A 20,787-nucleotide genomic window follows, 5' to 3' on the forward strand; every position below is an offset into this window, starting at 1 on the left:
TTTCTTCGCCAAAAGAAGTTCTTGAGATGATCATATCACATATCAGTCCGAGTAACTCTACTGATTTTGTGCGCTCCGTTTTGTCGCAATTAGACTGAATGAAAATCGGAACTAAGGATTCGGCGGAAGAGGCAAGAAAGTCCAGTGCAAGATTGTAGAGTATATAATTATAGCATGTCTTTACTCTTCATTATTTAGTTGTATAAGTAGCGTTTATTATACTAATTGAATTCGACATCTCTCAACCATCCTATTTAATGTTTTCGTTCTTTTTTATTTGTAAATTAATTTGTGCCCCCCTGATCCTTTCCAGAAAAATATATTGTGTCCATATGCTTCCAGTTTAGTTGACTGAGAGTGTGTTTCCAGAAGGACCAAGGTGGCCTCAGGCATATATGTCACATTGAACAAAAATTATGATTATATGGTATAGGGACAAATTAATGAAAGCTGTCTCTTTTTGTGTAATATGATATTACTGAAGTTTTATTTTGATAGTAACAAAAGCTCATGGTCTAAAACAATCTTGCTTGTAGTCGTCCTTACAGTATATAGTCAATAAATACTTTTTATATCAAGTCGCATAAAATCGCATCAGAATTTTAAGTCACCATCGTTTGTGCGTCAATATAAATAACATCGTTTCTATACATTTATATAGTTAAATAAAACTACGATTGGATATCCTCTTCCACTTAACTTTACATTTCAACAAGAAGCTCAGCAGACAGCCCCTGTCACGTTCTCCGCTACTTCTAAATACAGTTTAATCAGTGAGGTAGTTTGTTTATTATTGAGTTGTTTCTTTGTGTAAAAACGACTAACAAGTCACCGACCCCGTTCGTACAAATGCTCTTGATTATTTATTAGACACGTTAGGCCGTCGATTTTTGTTTTACAGCTATTGTATGTAGAGCAAGATTTTTCCCTCCTTTTTTCAAACAAGTCAGGCAACAGCCTAACAAAGAGATTTCTTTCAGCTTCTAAGTCAACAGAAGGAGTGTGAAAACATGTAAAGCGGTGTTCACTCCTACTGACGTTCCAAATACAGCATATCACTTGAATAATACTCGACTGACACCATCAAAATTCAGACAAGAGAAACGGCCGAATATTATTTTTGTGATGGGAGTTGCAACTTCTAATTCATTTCATTCGCAAATAATGGCTCCACGCCAGGTCAAAGTATGTTCCAAAATTTGCTTGGAGGTTTGTGTGACAATAATGATCATAGGATAAACCAAATTATTAAGATTTCATTGAAGAAATAAATAACGCTTTTTATTGATAGGTTTATCGCTTCCAAGATGATTGACACACCTAATAGCGAGCAACTTGTGTCCTATCAACATTGCAAAAATAATTTAGTGTTTAGGAAACTTGGTGGGAGAAGCCCAGTCCAGAAAAGACCCCCCATTTTTAAATTGAATTCAAAAATTATTAAGAGCAGTTCCAGATCTGCGATTTTGAACAGTAGATACTTGCACTTTGAACATTTTCAAGTCCCAATAAATATTCCTGTTTCTCATATAACAATCTGAAAGCTACTTCTCAAGGAAACAATCTGCATAACAAGAAGGCTCTATACAATTTTTGCTTTCAATGTGGCAATAAGGTTGCCAATATTGCACAAATAATGTTATTCTGTGGGTGAAGTGCACTTTTTCCAACATGATAATTTGAACATGAAAGGGTTGGAAAACGATTTAAAATACAGGCCTGCTCAAATATTTCCACACTAGAGCGATGAAACGAAACCATAGTGTGATAATGTGAAGGTATTTGTCAAAATAGGGTAAAGTGGCTAAAAAATAGCGCCACCAGGGTAAGTTAAGAGCAAACGGCGTGGGTGGGCAGATGTGTTAAAGGTCACCGGCATTGGGCTTCTTGCTGTTTTCTTGCGAATAGTGGTGGTAGTGGTGATGTACGTGCTCATGCACATGTCGACGCGTGCGACGCGTGGTGGCGGTGGAGCCGGCGTCAACGTCGTCATCGGCGGTGCAGCTGCCAACAATGTCAGGCCTAACCAGCGGTGGGTCAGTGTCGGGTATCAAGAAGTCAATCTTGCTGCTGTCCTCGTTGATCAGGCGCTTTTCCAGCACTGGCGACGACGGTGGCGGCGTTTTCTGTGACAGCAGATTTGGCAGGTAGTAGCTCATCTGGTGGCCATCTTCGTCGGTCAGGTAGTAGCCCCAGCAGCCAGTCTTCAGCCACTCCTTGACCTGCAACTGCGAGCGTGCGTTGTCACGCACCCGGTTCTTGTGCCGCAGCCCGTGCTGGTTTGTCTGCTGGTCGCAATCAAGGCACATGTCAGGAAAAAGCAGTTGCCTTGTTTCCGCAGACCGCTTCTTGCAGTCGTGATGGCTCCGAGCGCTATCTTGGTGCTTATGCATCGTCTCCTCCACACGTTTCCTGTAACCAGAAAAAAACAAGTTGCTAAATTTTTTTACCGAATGGTTAAAAAGGGTGGTTGCAAAAGTCGCAGCATGTTATTGAAAAAATATTTTACAAGTTTGATTGTAAAAAAATGTATCAATACTATTGAGGATCTGTAATGCAGATTAACTCCATATCTAAAGTCCAAAGAAACCCCCCAAATATAGTTGAAAACAGTATGAAAATCAGTTAAGTTTTGGGAAATGTTTTATTAATCTTTTGTTTGAATTCACATAAAATCCAGTTTTTGCATGTCTCTGGTTTAAATCTATCAGTTCAGACATGTTAATTAAATGTTTTTTTTTGTGTTGAGCCAGAATCATGTCTTGGTTTTCGCTTGGTGCTAAAAGCGGTTAAACTCTGTCTAGAAAAAGTACAAAAATTGGATCGCAGAATCAAGAGTTATAAAAACTCGCAGCAATACCCCTGGGAAATATAATAATAAACACCTGACGTTGAAGAAAATTTCAAAATACTGACCGGCGATGGGTGCTTTGCAACGCTGAAAGATTCTTCTTCATGTTGTTTGCGATGATTTCTTTGTATTCTTCGTTTGTCCTCTCTTGATTAATGTACTCCGGATAGTGACGGGGTGAAGACAGAGCATTGAAGGTCGCCCTCCGCTTTGGTCGGTTTGGCGATCGGTTGCGGAAATTCGCTTTCCAGTCTGAAATGCAAAATTTCACCTGAGTTTTACCTTCACTGATTCCTTTACAGACTTCGTAAGAAATAGACTTAATTCAAATGGGGGGAAAAGGTTGCATTCAGAACGCACCTTGGCATTTGGCCTTTGGTGTGGAGGTTGCGGTTTTGAGGGGTGTGTTTGGGGCGGAAGCGCTGGCGCCGTTGGCCAGGGCGGAAACTTTGCAGTTAGGCAGTCTGTCTCTCCGTAAACTCTCATGGCGCGAAATTTTCTTGGTAATGTGCGGAGTATTGTTAACTATCAAGGGTCCAGTCTCATTGTTGTTTCTCATAATGTCTTGTTTGAACGAATTGTTGTTATTATTGTTGTTGTTGTTGTTGTTGAGGTGGTTTGTGTAGAGAACTTTCACGCCACCTATCCGGAACGTTTCCTTTTTGCACGGCACGTGGTTATTGAGGCGCTGCTCGCCGCCTTCCTTCAGCGGGCTGTTTTTGCGCTGAAGAGCTTCCTTGATCTTCTCAACAGCTGGCTCACTGCTCTGATGGTTCACGTTTTTGCTTTGGCAATGCTTGTGGTTCTGCGGACTGCTGGCGCGCGCGCCGCTCTCCGACTTGCGCTCAGGGGCTACCGTCAGCCTCACCCGGATCGTTTTGCTGCCCGAGTGCGGCACCTGGATCGTCGCCCCCAGCGTGTCGTAGATCGAGGTCACCAGGCTGGCAATATCCTGTTAAAAATTATTTTTACTATTTGTTGTAATTGCAAAATCTTTATTGTTGTATTCCTATTATTTATTAATTTGCTTTTAAGACGTGAAATTCGGAAATGTTTTAATATAAAATTATATCAAGGAACAATGAGACAACAGACGTGATTGGTTTAAAAGAGGCAGTTAAACTTACATCTTTGGTTATTTTTCCGTGACCATCTAAGTCGTAAAGTGTAAAGGAAAACTCTTCACATCGCCTACACTTTTCTCCGGATTGAGCAACTCCTCCATCGTCGTGTTCTTGCACAGCCACATCACATTCAAACTCCTACAGAATGAAAAATATTTTAGACATGGAACGCAGGAAGGATTCTGAAGGCAGTTTGGTTTGGAAGATAGCATTAAGTGCAAATCAATACAATTTTACGTTGAATTGGGCCCTATAGAAATTCAAGTGTATATAGAAAAATGAGGGGGAGGGGAAGTAAATTTGACAAATTAGCCAAGGAATAATAATTACCAATTTAAAAAAACTTTGAAGCATCAAAGTGCAAGAACTAATGAGCTGGGCTAATGAGCGGCAAGTGATATGTTTAGTGATTAATTCCAGTGTGTTCAGCTTGAGCTCAGCCGCTGTGTTGTGCATATTAAGCTTCAGCAACATTGGTAATTTTGGATTGAAAATTATGAGCGTGCAAAATAATGAAAAAATGCTTAAAAAAGAACGTATACTTTTTATTAACACAAAATTAAGATAAACTGGTATATTCGTCACTTATTCATAAAGTTTGATCTGCAGCCCAAACTCCTGATGATTGAAATTTTTTTAAACTACAATAAAGTATACATTTTGCTTTAAAGAGATGCAGGTCTAGCAATTATTCAAACGCCATAATATATAGTTCCTTTAATTTTATTACTTTTTACTTGATAGTGTTTTGGGAACAGGAAGTTATCAAATGATATACCTCAAATTCGAGATCCCTCCTCACGGGCTGACAATGGGGATGAAGACCGCAACAACACTTGTCCTGCTTAGCCGAAGAGGAAGGGGGCATGGGAGCCGGCTCAGGTCTGAGGGGCGTCGGTGACGCTGGCGCTGAGCTAGTCGAGAGCAGCTCCTCCGTTTCCCTGCCGCTTTCGCTCGTCGTGTCGCCTGGCATCAACACTGCAATAGAAAAGCACAAAAATGGATAAGAAAACAATAAGAAGATCGATCCAATTGACGGGCAATTTTCGCCTCATAAAAAGCTTGGGATATAAGTTTAAGAGCCGGGGAAAAAGCGTGGCCATAAAACCGACCCACTTGTTCAATCGACGCTTCCGTTTATTTTTCTACGGGCACCTCTTGTAAATAAAAGGCGTAATAACGGACGAAGATGAACGAGATTAAATACGGCGTAAATTACGCTGCGGAATCTGTTTGTTTGGCACGAAGGTAATTTATTTCGGGCCAAAACAAATAGGAGTCTCTCGGTTACCACCAGACTATGCTACTTCAAGTCAGGCAAACCTTGGATTTTTTTAAAGAAACAAAAACGTGCAGTTAATCAAAACATTGAGATCATTGTCGTCTCACATTTATGAGATTAATTAATTCTTGTAATATTGCTTTTAGTCCTTCATAAATAAATAATACTTTAGAGGTTTTATTTTAGGGAAATGAGTGCTTGGAAAAGCGGGAAAGCAATGATTTGAGGTCAGTTGCACGGGGCCGCCAGCAGATGGCGGACCGGAGTATGTTGGCGAGATGTCGGTGCTCGGCGGGGAGAAATGGACCGCGTAGGCTCTCGAGGCGGCTTCTTTGACGAAGCGAGCGCGAGATGCCTCAACATTGTACGGGCAGGGGAGCGAGGTAATTACTGCGTGCACTCGCTGCTCTCGACGCAACATGCTCTGAAAATGAGCAGGAGCGTAAATTGGGCCCCTCGCGTCTTTCCTCTACTTCCACTTGGATGGTGCACTCTTTTCAAGCGCAATCTTTTCACGTGGAACGCCAGGGGGAAGATCGTTTAATTGTGATTATTTGAATCAAAATGGAGTCTATGCTTAAAAACTTATGAAATAATTTGCGAAACGGAATCAAAATCGAAACAAATTGCGAGAATAAAACGGTTAAAATTTAAAAGTAGAAACAGTGCTGGCGGTTTCGGCTGGGGCGAGTCGAGTGCTGCAATTGCTGCGCGAGAAGAACAATGAGGTGTTTGCTGCTGGGTGCGCGGCGAGAATACACAGCCTTAATGACTCTCTGATTGAAGAAGGCGTGGAGGGCTGTGGAAATTCTATTGCTCACGATAAGGCTTTTTTTGGGCCTTTTGTGACGTCACGCTCTACCATAACACAAAGGAGCGAAAAAAGGAACTCCAAAGGCAGCCGCCGCCGTGCGCACAAAGAATATACGTATATAATAATAATAAGGAGCGATGAAGGAGAGAGAGAGAGAGAGAGAGAGAGAGAAGTTAATTCCTGTGCGCCGCTCTTCCATCCAGCCGCTTGCTTTTTAATATGAAAATTTATTTCGCCTCTTGTGCTGCTCGCTCGGCGCTAAAATAATTTACGACGCGCATGCAGGCAGGTGGCGTGTGTCTTCTCTCTCTCTCTCTCTCTCTCTCTCTCTCTCTCATCGGACAACTTCAATTCGGTCGCCGCCGTTTCAGCTCTCGAGCTCGAGTTGCTCAAGTGTGGAGCGTAATTATTATTATTTTTTGTTTGAATCCGTCCTTTCTTCGACGCCGCACTTGGGTCAATGCCATTCGCCCGCCACGGTGAATGGGACACGGCTTGTCGGCTCCATTTTCACCTCAATCGATCAGAAAGCTTTGAATTCTAATACGCGTCGATTCTGTCCATTTTTCATCTTTGAATACCAAAATGCTAGGTGCTTTAAGCCATTTCGTAAGAGACCCCCCCCCCCCAGCTTTAATCAGAAAAAAACAATGAATATAGAATAAATGTTTCAATAAGACAAACGATAATAGCTGGGATTTGGTGGAAAACGTGACGGATTAGATGATGAAAATGCCACTTTTTCAAAGAATGTAAATTATTTTCAACAAAAGAAATTTTCTTCAGTCGGCAGCACGTAACTAAACGAGCAGCAATGCCACAACTAGCGGGAAATAGTATATTGTTGGCACTTCTTTGTGTCGCCTTTTTTCTCTTGACTCTCGTAGGGTCAAGTCGACGAAACTTAAGTTCATCTTTTCCTCATTTTTACCCATCCCAATGAAATGCCGTGGTAAGAGAATAAATATCTAGCATCAAATTTCTAATAACCTATATTATTCGACTGTAATAAATAATATAGTTCTTGATTAATTTCGCCTTCGTTAATTTCAGAGTTATTTAATTAAACTCGACCCAGATAATATAGATCAATGGATTCCCTTGCTTTCCTCTCTTCCTGGGTTTATTAAAAAATATTTTGAATGCACCCATGTTGGAAGAAGAGGAGTGCAGTTAAGGTACTAAAGTAGTTATAAAAATGTAATATTGCACAGCACGCACAATGATGTAACGTTAGTTACTATCATTTCCCTATCCAGCAGGTCTTTCCTGATTTCATACTCCATTGGCACCTGACTGATAGTGAGGGAGAGCAGATGTCGGCTCAGCCTCGGTCGCACTGTGCTATGGTCGAATCTCTATCCAAGGCTGAAGCCGCTTTCTTTCTCTGCCCTCGCGTTTGTTACATGTGTTCAGCCGCCGGCCGACAATCGAGCAAAGCTAGGCCGGCGCCTACTGCACAGAAAAAAATCTCGCTGCTCATTTTTCACATATGTGCGCGCCGCTTTCGTTAGAGCAGACGAGTTCAGACGGTTGGCTTTAATTGCTAATTAAGATGCTTTCTGAGCGCGAGATGAGTCAGTTTGCAAGGGAGAAAAAAAAGCAAAATCTGAAAAATGTCTGTTAGTAATACGGGCATGTCTCGTGCTTTTCGGGGAAAGCGATTGTAAACAGGGAAATCCTTTTGATTTTTTGCGCCGTATAACTGGCAGGCACTTTGCTTTACAGCGCACGCAGCCAGCGCGCAAGTGCGCGCATATGTACATACGTAGTATAATCCCCGCATGGGAGGCGGACGAAATCAAAACAAACAGGCGCGCTCAAATCAAGCGCGCAAGAGGCCTTTTAATCTACACAATTACACCGCCTCCACTCTAAACGCCAGCACATCAAAGGACGCGAACGATTTGCGAATCCAGCGAACTCGATAGAGCAAATAAATTCACCTCTTTCAAACTCACGAATTTTCTTAGCGAGAAATTTGGTCGCAAAAATATTTATCTTCCTACAGACAGCTGTTTTAAGATGAAAAAATACTCTCAGGCGAATTAGCATGTTAGAGCTTTTCGTCATTGATAAAACGTCATTGCTTTGCTTTATTGTAAAGATATTCATAATTATTATATAAATATTTTCAATCCGCCGGCCTGTGGGTACGTATTTCTTATTTTTTCGTTTCTTTCTTTTAATCCTTGTCCGGAAATCGTTAATAGCATGCAATCATCCGTGGTGGGAATCAACAGGTCATTTTGCGGACAGCAGCTCACAATCAGAATGACAAAGCGTAGTTGTGTACCTTTCGCTCCTGTTTAAAAATTCCAGAGCAAAAGGTGGAAATTCATTGCGGGGCAAAAGCGAGAACGCTAGGCTGACTAATGGCATGGCCATGGCGGTGGTGGCGGCAGAGGATCAAACCAGCAGCTTTTCTTTACGCAGGCAGGAATTTATGGCTAGGAGGAAAGGAAGGTCCGTCCGTCGTCCCGAGAAGAACAGAGAGAGAGAGAGAACCCGCCGACCGGCAAGCGAGCAGCGCGCGCGAAGATGGAACACGGAGAGAAGTTTTGAGGCGAGCTGTACTGCCTAGCTAGTGAGCGGAGCGAGAGAGAGAGAGAGAGAGAGAGAGAGAGAGAGAGAGAGAGAGAGAGAGAGAGAGAGAGAGAGAGCGGCAGCAAAGGCAGGCAGGCAGGCGGGTCTGCTGTTGGTTTGCTGGCAGGCAACAGAGACGGCTTTCATGAAAAGGCATCAAAGGCGCCGCAGCCTCACCGCCCCCCGCTCGCCCCCCTCCCCCCGACCACCTCCTCTCGGCCGGCAGGCAGGCAGCGGCAGCACGGACGGACCGCATCCACTCTTAAAACCTTTTTTGCCGCTTTTCTTTGCTTTTGCTCTCTTGCCGCGCACGCTCTGCGTGGAAAATAATACTACATGATCGCCCTTCCGTTCAACTGCCACCTTGCCAACTCCAGATTTTTTATTACTATATCAGAGTTTGAAAGCTTAACAGGGTGCCAATATGGTCAGAAAGATTAAAATTATTTTAACCGTTAGTAATATTAATAGAAAATCTTTTATCCTAACCTTTCCCCTACACATCACACCTGTAAAATCGCCCTGCATTAAAGGAAAACAGTTATTCACACAAAAGGGATACGTTTTTTTTTTGTAAAGCAGGACTTCTAGGAAAGTGTGACAAATTTGAAATTCATGTTGCTTGCGCAAACTGTTGCCTATTTCTATGAGTGACAATAAGAAAAACAATTTATAACAAATAAAGCACCTTTGAGATGTCGCCGCCGCCATGCACCTTTGGAAGGTGCGCACTGTGCGCACAATACAATTCTGACAATGAAACCAGTAATGGTTCCTTTAACAAAAGAAACCCCCTCCAAGAAGACGTGTCCCTAGAGCCAGTCTAAAGCTTTTGGCGTTTAGAACACAACCGACATAACAATAAACCCTCAATTGGCCTTCACCCTTATAGATTAAGAAAGTACCATGACCCATGACTAGCTTAGATTTGATTCGGTTCTAATTTTACAAAACTATAATTCAAAATTGTAAAAAAACCCGAATGAAAACTGAAAAGATTTAAAATACTTTCCTTTTAAATTTTTTGTGAAAACTATTGATAAATTACGAAATTAGTCGCAATTCCGCGCATAGTAAAGCCATTTAACGTTAAATATCTAACCCAAATTTTTATTCGCTTTTTTCGTGTATTTCATTGGCCTTATTTAGTAGTTTTATGATTTGATTAATAGGACTGAAGTTTCATAAATTTTCAGAAATAAGTTAGATTTTTCAGCTACACCTAAACAAAATCACACCGTGAAATCTTGATTTCATCATCTCCCTGTAAGATTTTTTTATCTTTAGAGTGATCAAAAAGGGCAAAATGTATTTTAAAAATGTTTTTCTTATCCTTTGTCGGCTTTTTCGGAAAGAAACTGCCGAACTTGTTTATCTAGGCGCTTCTATTGTTATTGAAAACAACACTGCAATTCTGGCGACACGGGATGGTCTTAGGTCCCAACATAAAAACGTTTCAGTAGAGCCGCGTGCACCTGGCTTGAGAAGGAAACGTTGCTAAAGCACCTTCATTGCATGGTCGTCTCGTCGGATTCATTCTCAAATCTTTCAGGCTATATACTACTTATCCTGGAAACGTGGTTCACTATCATCAAAATTTTTGGTTTCAACTGACAAAATGCAATTGGAAAATCGGACAAAAAAGTTTTTAAAACCAAAATTTGAGAGGCATTTTGTTGTGGCAGCTCCATTATTCAAAGTGGAAGGCAGTGAGAGCTACAATTTAATTCAAATATAACTCTCATTTCAGTATATTTGTTTCAGGGTTTGATGCATTTTTGGTTTTCAGTATTTTCAAGCTTAATAATTTCATCTTCCTCCACGGTCAAAAATGCAGTTTAATAGACTCGAAATCGAACGAGTCAGTTTCCACATTCCCATTTCAAAAAATCTTTTGATAAAAGCGAAAAACACATTAACGTCTGTGTTTTAACGTGAGCGTCGGTCGGAGCGTTTGCAGGTTAGCGCCTTTAGATAAACCACCATGAAGCAGTGAGCGGTCAGGAAAAGACCATTTTTTACATCGTGGTGAAAATAAAGCTTACAGCCGATAAATCGCTTTTACAGGTAGGTACAACAATACATCCCACCCTTGGCTGCCTCCCTCGAAAAAAACCACTCCTCACAAAAAGAGTCGATCTTTATCATTGCATTAGAAGAGACAGGACGAAGAGAAGACACAAAACACTAATTTTTAATTTTTGCTCAGTTGGAGGAAGAAGGGACGAAAGGAGCAGCAAATTACGGGTCTGGCCCGTGTGTGCACGCTCGGGCGAATTCGCGTTCGCAGCACAAAGCAAAACAACACTCTCTGGCCTCGCACGCCGACTGACTGTTATAAATGTATATTATGTGTGTGTATATATATATGTATGTACCCGCCTCGCACACCATTTATAATGGGCATGGGCATAATTCGCGCAGTCGAGTGTCGGCTTGTTCAAAGAGCGGTGGCAGGCGGCGTCGCCGTGCCGCAAGATAGTGCGGTGGGCCGCACACTCGCCGCAGGCAACCCAAGAAGAGTGTTGTTATACCAATTCACTAATCACGCCGAAACGGAGCGGAATCAGGTTGAACCAAAGGGCGCGCTCAAGGGCAACGCTCACAGAAAATTATTTTGAAAATAAGGAAAATAACGTCTAGGCCGAGCCCTGATTTCACTTCATGTATAGACGAAAATGGTTGAAATTTCTCGGTGACCAAAATAATCAGGTGTGCGTGTACGCAAGTTCTTTGTACGCACGAAGGGTCGAACGTGTTTTGAATGACGATTTTGCGAAGTTCAGTACGAATTAAACAAATGCACGGACGTACCTGAAATCTGCTTGTAACCATTGAGGAAGCGGTTCCTCAGCTTCTTGACCAGGTTGGAGGCCATGCCGACGAACTATTCAATAACACTCTCGGGGTCCATTCACGCCAATCCTCGGGTTTGGGACGGCGGCAATTCCGGGCTGGAACTGGGCCGTGTCGGTGCACTCACATGTCAGGCGGCGCCAAGCATTGGCGGCCGCAACACAACACTCGGGCGCGAACGCAAGCAGTATCTCGCAATGCGCGCTTACGTGCACCCACCACTGTCGCAACGCCAATTAATCTGTGCTGCAGCTTGCTCCTGCAGCTGTTTCCGATCTGTACCGCGCCGCGTATGATGTTTTTGTGCGATCGTGCGCTCCCCGAGGAGAAGAATTTTGGTCTTTGGAGGGGCACACGAGCAGCTGCCTGAGGAGGGGAAATGTGTCGGAATTCTTGGTAAGGTGGCGGCAGCTAACGGAGAACTGGCGAACACAAACACTAAATTTTATAATAAAATTATTAAAAATTGGCGTGTGCCACCATTTAACTTTGGTGTATGACCAAATATCTGAGCTCAAAACATTCGGTCTTCAAAATCGTATTGAACTGTTTAAAGCATAATCGAGGTTATTAACAGTAATTAACCATCAGCTTGGTCATTGGTACCATTCATTACGGGGTGGGCGTGACTGTCTCTGTCTCTGCCTGCTAGCCTTAGCCAGGCCTTAGCCTGGCCCAGCCTGGCCCCAGCTGTTAATAATTCTGTTGTGTTTGTGTGACTGGAAGCAATGGCAGCACGAGGTGTCTTATGCGGCATAATTTCCCGTCTGGTTTCCACTCGCATTACCCAGAGATCGCTCGTAGGTGTGCCTATTAAGGTACATACATTTGGATATTAATAAATTTGAAAAAACGATCGTATGAAGGATTAGTTCGCATGATTATATTTTGTTTGGTTTTTGATGCAGAGTTTTCACACGTCCTTTATTCGACCATGTGAGGCTGATGATCGAGGAAAGCCGCGAGCTGAGGAACGTGACCCAACTAAAGTCAGAGACCAGGTGATACCCGTAGAGACCAGCATCGCCTATCTTGAAAGCGAAGGTATGTAGTATGAATTTCTGTAATATGTACAATTTTTTTAAACAAAAAATAATTTTTTGTAGCGTATCAAATAACTTACGGCGACAACCCAGTGTGGAAAGAGTACAGGAGAAACTTCAAAGGCCATTATCCACCAAACAAGACCAGGAAGACTTGCATAGTAAAAAATCATTATTAGATTATTTACAAGCATCTAATGCATTTTTTCATAGAGACAAAACCTTATTGCCACTGGAAATCCTTGCCCGATCTGCAGAGACGAGTATTTAGTCGTGGACTACAGAAACCTCAAACTTCTTAAGCAGTTTATCTCTCCATATACAGGGGCTGTTATTGACTTCAAGTAAAATATAGATTGAAATGTGTAAGTTCCTATATTATGTTTTTTTTCTTCAGGAAAACGGGACTCTGCCAGAAGAGACATAAAGAATTGCTCATTGCAATTGAAAGGGCCAGAGATTGTGGATTGCTAACTTACGACGTTCCACAGCGAGTTTACAATTACTCTGACTACTTAAATATTAAACAATGAGAATTTAGTGGATATTGAACTGACTTTTAGTTATATCAGACTAGTGTATTAGAATCAAAAAAATGGATTTGCAAGCTTGTTATGTAATTATCGGGGGAGGCATTGCTGGTGTCTCGTGTGCAGAAACTTTGACCACACTGACCAATGAGTCAATTCTACTTATATCAGGCTCTGATGTAGTCAAGGTCACAAGAAACGTGAACCAACTCACTGAAGCACTAACGCAGTTTGATGTGGAAGACCAAAGTGCATCAGAGTTTGAATCAACCTTCCCAGGACTTGCAGTCTCTACTGGAGTCACCGTAGTGACATTGAACCCTGAATTAAGAGAGCTGAAATTGAGTGATGGTCGAGTTGCCAGGTACACATGTGAAGTGTTTTTCCCTTATTTCTAAAACTTAACTGCTTGCATAGTAAATGTTTTATAAACTTCTGCTCAGAAAGAGTTCACTGCATCCCGCCAACTCCTCCCAGCCAATAACATGACATGCATTGTGCTTCTTGATTTTTCATTTAATAAATCTACTCTGCTAAGGTTTAGAGAGTCAAGATCAATGGGTCAGATTTTATTAAAATATTTTTTGTTTCATTTTTCAATACATGCTACACATTGCCCAATCATTAAGAAAAATTTTATTTTTCAAGTTCTGAAAATTCTTAAGCTGTTTATTCAAGAAATATTTCTTTGCTGTGATTAAATTAAATATTTGAATAGTAACGATCTTGTGTCCACAGTGATACTTAAGGGCAATTTTAATTGATTTTAATTAACCTTTTTACAGATATGAAAAAGGAGTATGTCTTTGTGTTGGCGCTTCACCAAAAACTCTTGATGGCGCTGAAAGTGCTGAAAACCTTGTTTTCACCCTCAGAGATATGGAGTCAGTTGCGTCACTCATTGAAAAACTGAAAGATGCCCGCAAAGTTGCCGTTGTTGGAAATGGTGGCATAGCCACTGAACTTGTTTATACTTTAAAAGGAGTTCAGGTAAACTTCAGGATACCTCATCGGCGTCAAATTAAAAATTTGTTCTGAACTTAGGACATGGTTTGGGTTGTCCGTGACAAGCACATCTCTGCTGCTTTTGTGGATCCAGGGGCAGCACAATTTTTCATCAATTCTGGTGGTTTAACTGAAGCAGGTCAGAAGAAGGGGGCAACAGTGATCAAACGGCTCACATACCAATCACAGAATGGAACGAAGAAAGAGTGCCAGGGAGCCGCTCTTGGCCCTGACTGGCACACAAAGTTCAAAGTTGAGGGTCCTAATGGTGATAAGATGCCTAACATCCACATTGAATATGAAACAGAAGTTAAGAGGATCATAAAACGAGGAGAAACTGGTACTAGGTTCCTTCAACACGGTGAATCTTATAACTAAACTTGTTTTCAGGCTTCCCAGCAGAGCTCAATAATTGGCCAGTAGTGCTGGAGTTGACAAATAAATCCTTAATTGGTTGCGACTTGGTTGTAAATGCCATCGGAGTTTTGCCAAATTGCAAGATGTTTGATGGAGTGCTAGATATGGCCAGTCCTGAGCAAGGCTCTGGCATCAAAGTTGACAAGGCAATGAGAACATCTGCAGATGGTATGCTAAAAAACTTTGCATAGGAAATGCGATCAATTGTAAAGCTGAACACTAGGCGTGTTTGCTGCTGGCGATGTCATATTTGCCAACTGGATGAAGGAGAAACACTGGTTTCAAATGAGGCTCTGGACGCAAGCTCGACAAATGGGCTGTCAGGCTGCAAGAGCAATGGCCGTTCCCTCAAGCGTTTCCATGTTCGACTTTAGTTTTGAGATGTTTGCGCACGTGACTAAGTTCTTTGGATTCAAAGTAATTTTTAGGTTAAGCAGAAGGAAATTCTCTCATTCTGTTAATTTTAGGTGGTTCTTCTTGGACTTTACAATGGCCAAAAAATGAATCCCGGAGACTGGGAGGCTTTGCTTAGAGTCACGCCTGGAAAAGAATTCATCAAGCTAGTAATAGCGAATGGAAAAGTGCAGGGAGCAGTGTTAATAGGGGAGACAGAGTTAGAGGAGACGTGCGAAAATTTGATTCTTAACCAACTTGATGTAAGTGCACTGGGCGACGATTTGCTAAATCCCGACATTGACATAGAAGACTATTTTGATTGAAAGTAATGAAAATAAATATCAGTCAGTTTAATTAAAAAACTTGAATTTATTTTTCCATTTATCAAGACACTTTAAACTGGAATTTGTTGATGTGTAGGGAAAAATCACACATCAAAGTCTTTCTTTTTTCGTCCGCGCTGTGACTGCGTCCAACCTCGTTTCTGAGCTGCTCTCTTCACAGGTCTTTGGTGGTCTGTTCTATAGGTAATACACTGCAAGAAAGTCACCTTAGTTACATAACATTTAAGGGTTGGAATGACAAATACCTGGTCATCCAAAAAATCCAGCAGAACCTTAGGATTGACTCTAACTTTGTTTGTTTTGAGTAGGTCCTTGATCTCTTCTAACCAAATGGGTTCATAGGTGAGAATTCTATGATACAGGCCAGGGTCAGATTTGAGGGCTTCCTCTACTTGAACCAGCACATCAGATTGCGTATCGGTAATTTGTTGAGTAAACGCATCTTCCAAAGCATCATCTCCGTGATAATTACCGTACCTGAAAAAATTATAAGTGATAACTCGCAACGATGAAATAGTGTGAGTATTACCCTTCATTGTCACTAGAATCACTGGAATCCGAATCTGAACTTCTTTGAATCGCAGGCTGTGACATACTTTTGCGCTTTGGCTTGTCAAACAATAGTTCATCAAAACTGTCATAGTCTTCATCAGGTGGAGCAAAGCTAATGTTGTGAACAGGCTGTTTGACAGCAGGTTTTTTCACTGGTGTGGTTTTCTTAGGAGTGGTTTTGCAGGTTGGGGGCTGGGTTGCCTTTGAAGTGCTTGCTTCTGCTGGGGCTGCATTCAGCGTCTCGTTCTTTTTAGATTTCATCTGCAAAGCCTTTTTGGTCTTGTTGGCAGGTCGAGCCAATGGTGTGCTTGAAAGCTTTGGGTGAAGCTCATCATAGATGTGTCTCAAAATCAGTTTGGCTTGGTTCCTTCTGAGATGCTTTATACCGTATCTATCAAGTTCTTTCTGCAAAAAAATATTTTGATTGATTGCAGGAGAATATTAATAGGTTAAAACAAACCTGCAGCTGGGGCGATTCCATTAAGCTGTAATCAAGCATGGGAGTGATCCTAGAGGAACCTGGTGTCGAAGCCGCTCGAGATGGGGGCTTCGGTGTCATCACTTTCTCATACGCTTTGAGAGCAGCAATTTCCAAATGTGTCAGCTCCAAATCTTCACATACTCCGACAGAATCATCCAGGGGATGGTGATCAGGCGTGTGCGCGATCATCTTTGGGCTGATAGACACCACAGATTTTTGACTCGCACTGTCAGAAGACAATGTAACTACTTCTAGTTCACTCATTGCTCGTTCCATTGGAGAACTGAATGGAGATGTTTCGAACTGAGGGGTGGCATTTGTGTTACTTTCTTGAGAAGTCAAAGTTGGAGTGTCTGGAGCAAGTGCCGCAGAGGATTTAGTTCTCTTAGGCGTTGTGTCCAGATAATCCAGACCATCCAGATTTCGCCAGTCTTCAGAATCATCATTCTCTGCAGGCTCAACATTTTCACGTTCTGTATTATCTTCCAACAGGTCCATGTAAATTTTTGAATCGTGCAATGAGGCAAAGAGATCATCATCAGACTGCGATTGATTTTGATCAACTTCCCCAACCTCATCATCTACTTTGCTTCTCTCAGAATCCTGGCTGCATATGTTATTGTTCAAACTAGTTGCCAAGTCAATATTTTTTAAATCATTGTTTGGACTCTGTAAAGCGGTGACTTCAGCGCTGATGGCTTCTTTAGGTTGGCTAGTCTTAGTTTGATCATTGGTTGGAACCAAGGTTGCAGCGAAAATAGACTTGTCCATTTGACTGACAAGATATGACAGTTCGCTCCTAGAATCTAATGTTTCTACAATCTGAAGAGATGGTTCTGGTTCAGCTTCATGCGTCGAGGTGCTTGAATTTGTTTGCTCATCCTCTCTATGCACTTGATCCCGAAGCTTTTTCATCATATCCATGTGAGATAGGAGCTCGGTGAGTTCATACCTGCAAATCATGATCTCTTTAGTCATTCTCATTATTTTATACATAATATAATAATACCACACCTCTGAGCTAATGCTTCTAAGTCTTGGACATCTTTGTTTCCCAGGCGCAGAGCCCGGCAAGTTGAATCACAGTAAATGAATTCAAGAGCAGCCATCACTACCGACTCAGAGAACTCACTCCACAATAGCATGTGTTCTTTCACACTTTCACCGTCTTGACTCATTTCAGCAGCCAAATCTTTTAAAATTGCTGGACATCTCACTAGAAGCACAAGCTTGTGCGCTCGCAATTCCACGTCATCTTTGGCATAAACTACAACATCACTCATTGTTTTCGAATTCAGTATTGATGCCCAATCACGGCCCAAGTTTGAATCTTGTCTTTTTTTCGGGGAGGGTGGATTTGGCAGATGAGCTCTTTTCTTCACTATGTAATCTTTAGGTTTGGGAAATGATGGCTGCAAGGGCTGCAAATTAAGCACTCCAGAGTTGCTGACTGAAGGTGAAACAAATTCTCGAAGACCTTTTACATAGTAAACATCTTTCTCTTGCTCACAAGAAACAGTAGCCAGCTTCCACAAACCATTTCCCTATAATTATAAACGTGAATAATTGAGATATAAATTTTGGTTTATATCAACTTACCTCCTCCAACTTTCTTTTCAGCACGTCGGATACTTGCACACTTCGAAGAGCAGGTTGTTTTTGAACAAAATCATTGCTGGTTTCCTCATCAAGCAAACACATTGCCACCTTCTCTGTCACTCTTCTAAGCCGCTCTTCTGCAGAGGTTGTCATATATGGAGGAGCGACTGTTCGTGATAAAGATGTACTAGCAGGCGCTTTTTGAATTCCAAGCTGCCCTGCTTTTCCAGTTACCAAAGTTGTTTGGATACCTATAAAAATTAATTGGTCAAACTAAGACAAAACCAAAGGCTCCAATTATTAAAGTTTAAACAATGTCATAAAACTATATAATTTTGTGTATTATTTACCTTTTTATAAAAATATGTCAAAATATTTTCAATTAAAGCTATGGTAGATATTATATAATATATATATATATATATATATATATATATATATATATATATATATATATATATATATATATATATATATATATATGATCAAAAATTGGAACAAGCTGAAAAAATAAAACATATAATATATATATATATATATATATATATATATATATATATATATATGATCAAAAATTGGAACAAGCTGAAAAAATAAGAATGCAGCCTTGATCTTTCATTTGTTAAAAATAAAGCTATCCATTTTCCAGCAAACGAGACGATCAATCCATACCTTTGACTGAAGTTTCAGGCTCCGAAGTAACCGCTGTGATAGCTGCAGCAACTTGGGAATCTGTCATGTCCTCTTGATTTTCTAACATCATTCTTGTTTCCCTCAAGTACGCCTCTTCCTCTGCCTCTTTCAGGGACTTAGAGAGTGCTAGGGCTAACTGTATGTTCGGATCGCTGGTTTTGCCACTTTTCTAAAAGAAGCAAACAATTTTATTACAGCATAAAATGGATCTAATTTTTTAGATAATACCTTATTAACTGTTTGTTTCTTATTCACCAAATATTGAGGTAGACCTAGACGTTGTCGCTCATCTTCCTGCTTCCTTTGCAATTCAAGAGCAAGCATTAACTGTTCAGTAGTTAGTCCATTTTTCCCTGCACATGCCTTCATGTGTCCCCTAAGATTTCTCTTAAAGTTTCTATTGCACACAGGACACGGAAGTTCTACTTTTGCTGCACCAGCTGAAGATTTCACTTTCACTGATTCCTTCACACATGCGTCGGTAGCAACTGGAGCATTGATCATAGCAGGCGCAACATCAACTTCTAAACTCTTTCTAGGTGACGATTTACGTTCACTTTCAATTCCCTTGACAGCAAACTTTCCAGGTGCAGACTTTTCAAAGACTTTTAACCTTGATGTGATTTCTTCCATTTTTAATTTCTTTGCACCTGGTTCATTTTCAGTTGCTGCTGGTGCACTGTTTGTTGCTTCAACCTTGCAAATATCATCCCACATATCTTGCTTATTTTTTAGTTTTTTTAGATCTGGGACTGGTTTTGTTCTTTTTAATTTGACAGGTTCACCATCATCACTGGAATCTAGATCCACAGGTGTGATTTTTAATGGAGAATCAGACGATGAATCTAGCATCTTGGTAGCGCTGTGCTGCCTTTCTTTGTCGGTCTTTTCCATCTCCGGTTTCAAGGATATTTCGTTTGGCGCACAGTTCCCTGATGGCATAGGACGCTCGCTAAAGATGATTACACGAAGTTATAACATAAAAATAATAACAAATAAAACTCTAATTTTACCTTTTTGAACTTTTTTCTGCCACGTTTTGAGATTGAGTTGCTTGTGTTTGCGATTGGCTATTGTGCTTTTCATGCTTGAGAGACAAAATGCTTACCCCCGACCTCTTTTTGAATGTGAAGTTCATTCTTTTGGACAAATGACAACAAATGAGCAGCAGCCGACGATCCCTCTGAAAAATAATTCAATTCAAATTTTGGTAATTGCTAATAATTAAACACCTTTTTTAATAATTATAATTCAATTATACTGTCCATTTTATTGTTTCTCAAATTTTGGGATGACCAATTATAATAGATATTTAATGTTCACTATAACGGACGTAAAATGCTTATACATAGCTACTAAATCAAATGCATGACTAACAATGCAATATTTTGTAGCAGAGCACAAATTTTAGGTATGTTTAGCTTCCGCCGAAGGCGCGTTCTTCTCAAGGTCTTTCAATTTTTCTTTGATTTCATCAGTGCTTCTGAAGTTCATCATACCAAAACGGAGTTGATTTCTCATAGTATCTTCAAGGTTCTTTTGTGCTTCTGAGACCTGCATCAATTCCCCCGTTCTAGCATATGCCAACAGTTTTTGCCCTTTTGTTGAAAAACTGCAAAAGTAAAATAGTGGAATTATACCTTCAAATCATATTATAGATATTCTCGGAAAGAGTCTCACTGCATAAGAAGTCCGACAGCTGTTCCAACTCCCAAAACTCCCAAGGAAATAAGAGTGGACACACGATTTGAAGGAGTTCCTCGTAGCTGCCTGTGTTTTCTTAAACTTTGGTCGATTTCTGGAGTATCCATCTAATCCAGTCATATTAAAAGAAGAAAGCAATACGATTGATAATGATAATAACTTAAAAATTGTTTTGCAAACCAGCAGACAGCAGATTTAGCAAGGCACAGCTACAGCAACAGCCCAAGAGCGAAGAGCCAGGCAACAGCACAACAGAAAACGTGCGGTGCGGGTCGGAGGGGGAGGAGTTTTTACGTCGAGAACATAGATTCTGATTGGCTGTTAAAGGGGCGTAGCAAACAACTGACAATGAGTACCGCTTTTTTCATGGGGGATTTTGGATTTTGCTGGTAACACTGTGGTCTCTAGCTATGGCATTGCACTTGAAATCATTTCAAGTTAGGATCTATCAGTATAATTGTCTCAATATACAAAATGTATCTGCTAGATCAGCAAGTAATAATTACATAA

At 41.0% G+C, this 20,787-nt stretch overlaps 4 protein-coding genes across 5 annotated transcripts; 2 read left to right on the top strand and 2 right to left on the bottom strand.

Annotated features, from left to right (window-relative positions):
• Positions 1–457: 457 nt before the first annotated feature.
• On the bottom strand, positions 458–11,828 carry nkd (naked cuticle). Its single transcript, XM_065482315.1, has 6 exons — positions 11,472–11,828; positions 4,754–4,953; positions 3,979–4,113; positions 3,212–3,803; positions 2,917–3,103; positions 458–2,412 (listed from the first exon to the last, which is right to left on the bottom strand). Exons 1-6 carry the CDS (start codon positions 11,533–11,535, stop codon positions 1,863–1,865), a joined length of 1,728 nt encoding a protein of 575 aa, XP_065338387.1. The 5' UTR covers positions 11,536–11,828; the 3' UTR covers positions 458–1,862.
• A 351-nt stretch (positions 11,829–12,179) lies between these two features.
• Positions 12,180–13,101, top strand: mRpS18B (mitochondrial ribosomal protein S18B). The gene is made up of 5 exons (XM_065482312.1): positions 12,180–12,331; positions 12,422–12,557; positions 12,620–12,717; positions 12,770–12,900; positions 12,954–13,101. Exons 1-5 carry the CDS (start codon positions 12,242–12,244, stop codon positions 13,087–13,089), a joined length of 591 nt encoding a protein of 196 aa, XP_065338384.1. The 5' UTR covers positions 12,180–12,241; the 3' UTR covers positions 13,090–13,101.
• A 50-nt stretch (positions 13,102–13,151) lies between these two features.
• Pyroxd1 (pyridine nucleotide-disulfide oxidoreductase domain 1) lies at positions 13,152–15,266 on the top strand. The gene is made up of 6 exons (XM_065482306.1): positions 13,152–13,450; positions 13,872–14,076; positions 14,131–14,431; positions 14,482–14,676; positions 14,732–14,925; positions 14,976–15,266. The coding sequence occupies exons 1-6, from the start codon at positions 13,152–13,154 to the stop codon at positions 15,225–15,227; spliced, it is 1,446 nt and encodes a 481-aa protein (XP_065338378.1). The 3' UTR covers positions 15,228–15,266.
• Positions 15,254–20,588, bottom strand: LOC135938576 (uncharacterized). Of its 2 annotated transcripts, none has more exons than XM_065482292.1 (12): positions 20,458–20,588; positions 20,254–20,384; positions 19,951–20,185; positions 19,587–19,756; positions 18,802–19,525; positions 18,553–18,742; positions 17,881–18,131; positions 17,296–17,825; positions 16,261–17,233; positions 15,778–16,205; positions 15,494–15,725; positions 15,254–15,439 (listed from the first exon to the last, which is right to left on the bottom strand). In XM_065482292.1, exons 4-12 carry the CDS (start codon positions 19,709–19,711, stop codon positions 15,332–15,334), a joined length of 3,561 nt encoding a protein of 1,186 aa, XP_065338364.1. In that variant the 5' UTR covers positions 19,712–19,756; positions 19,951–20,185; positions 20,254–20,384; positions 20,458–20,588; the 3' UTR covers positions 15,254–15,331. The 2 variants fall into 2 exon arrangements, with proteins under 2 accessions (XP_065338364.1, XP_065338365.1); XM_065482293.1 differs by having other exon boundaries at positions 20,438–20,534.
• Between the last annotated feature and the right edge of the window lie 199 nt (positions 20,589–20,787).

The sequence above is a fragment of the Cloeon dipterum genome, chromosome 3, assembly GCF_949628265.1.
Source record: "Cloeon dipterum chromosome 3, ieCloDipt1.1, whole genome shotgun sequence".
NCBI classification, from domain to species: domain Eukaryota; kingdom Metazoa; phylum Arthropoda; class Insecta; order Ephemeroptera; family Baetidae; genus Cloeon; species Cloeon dipterum.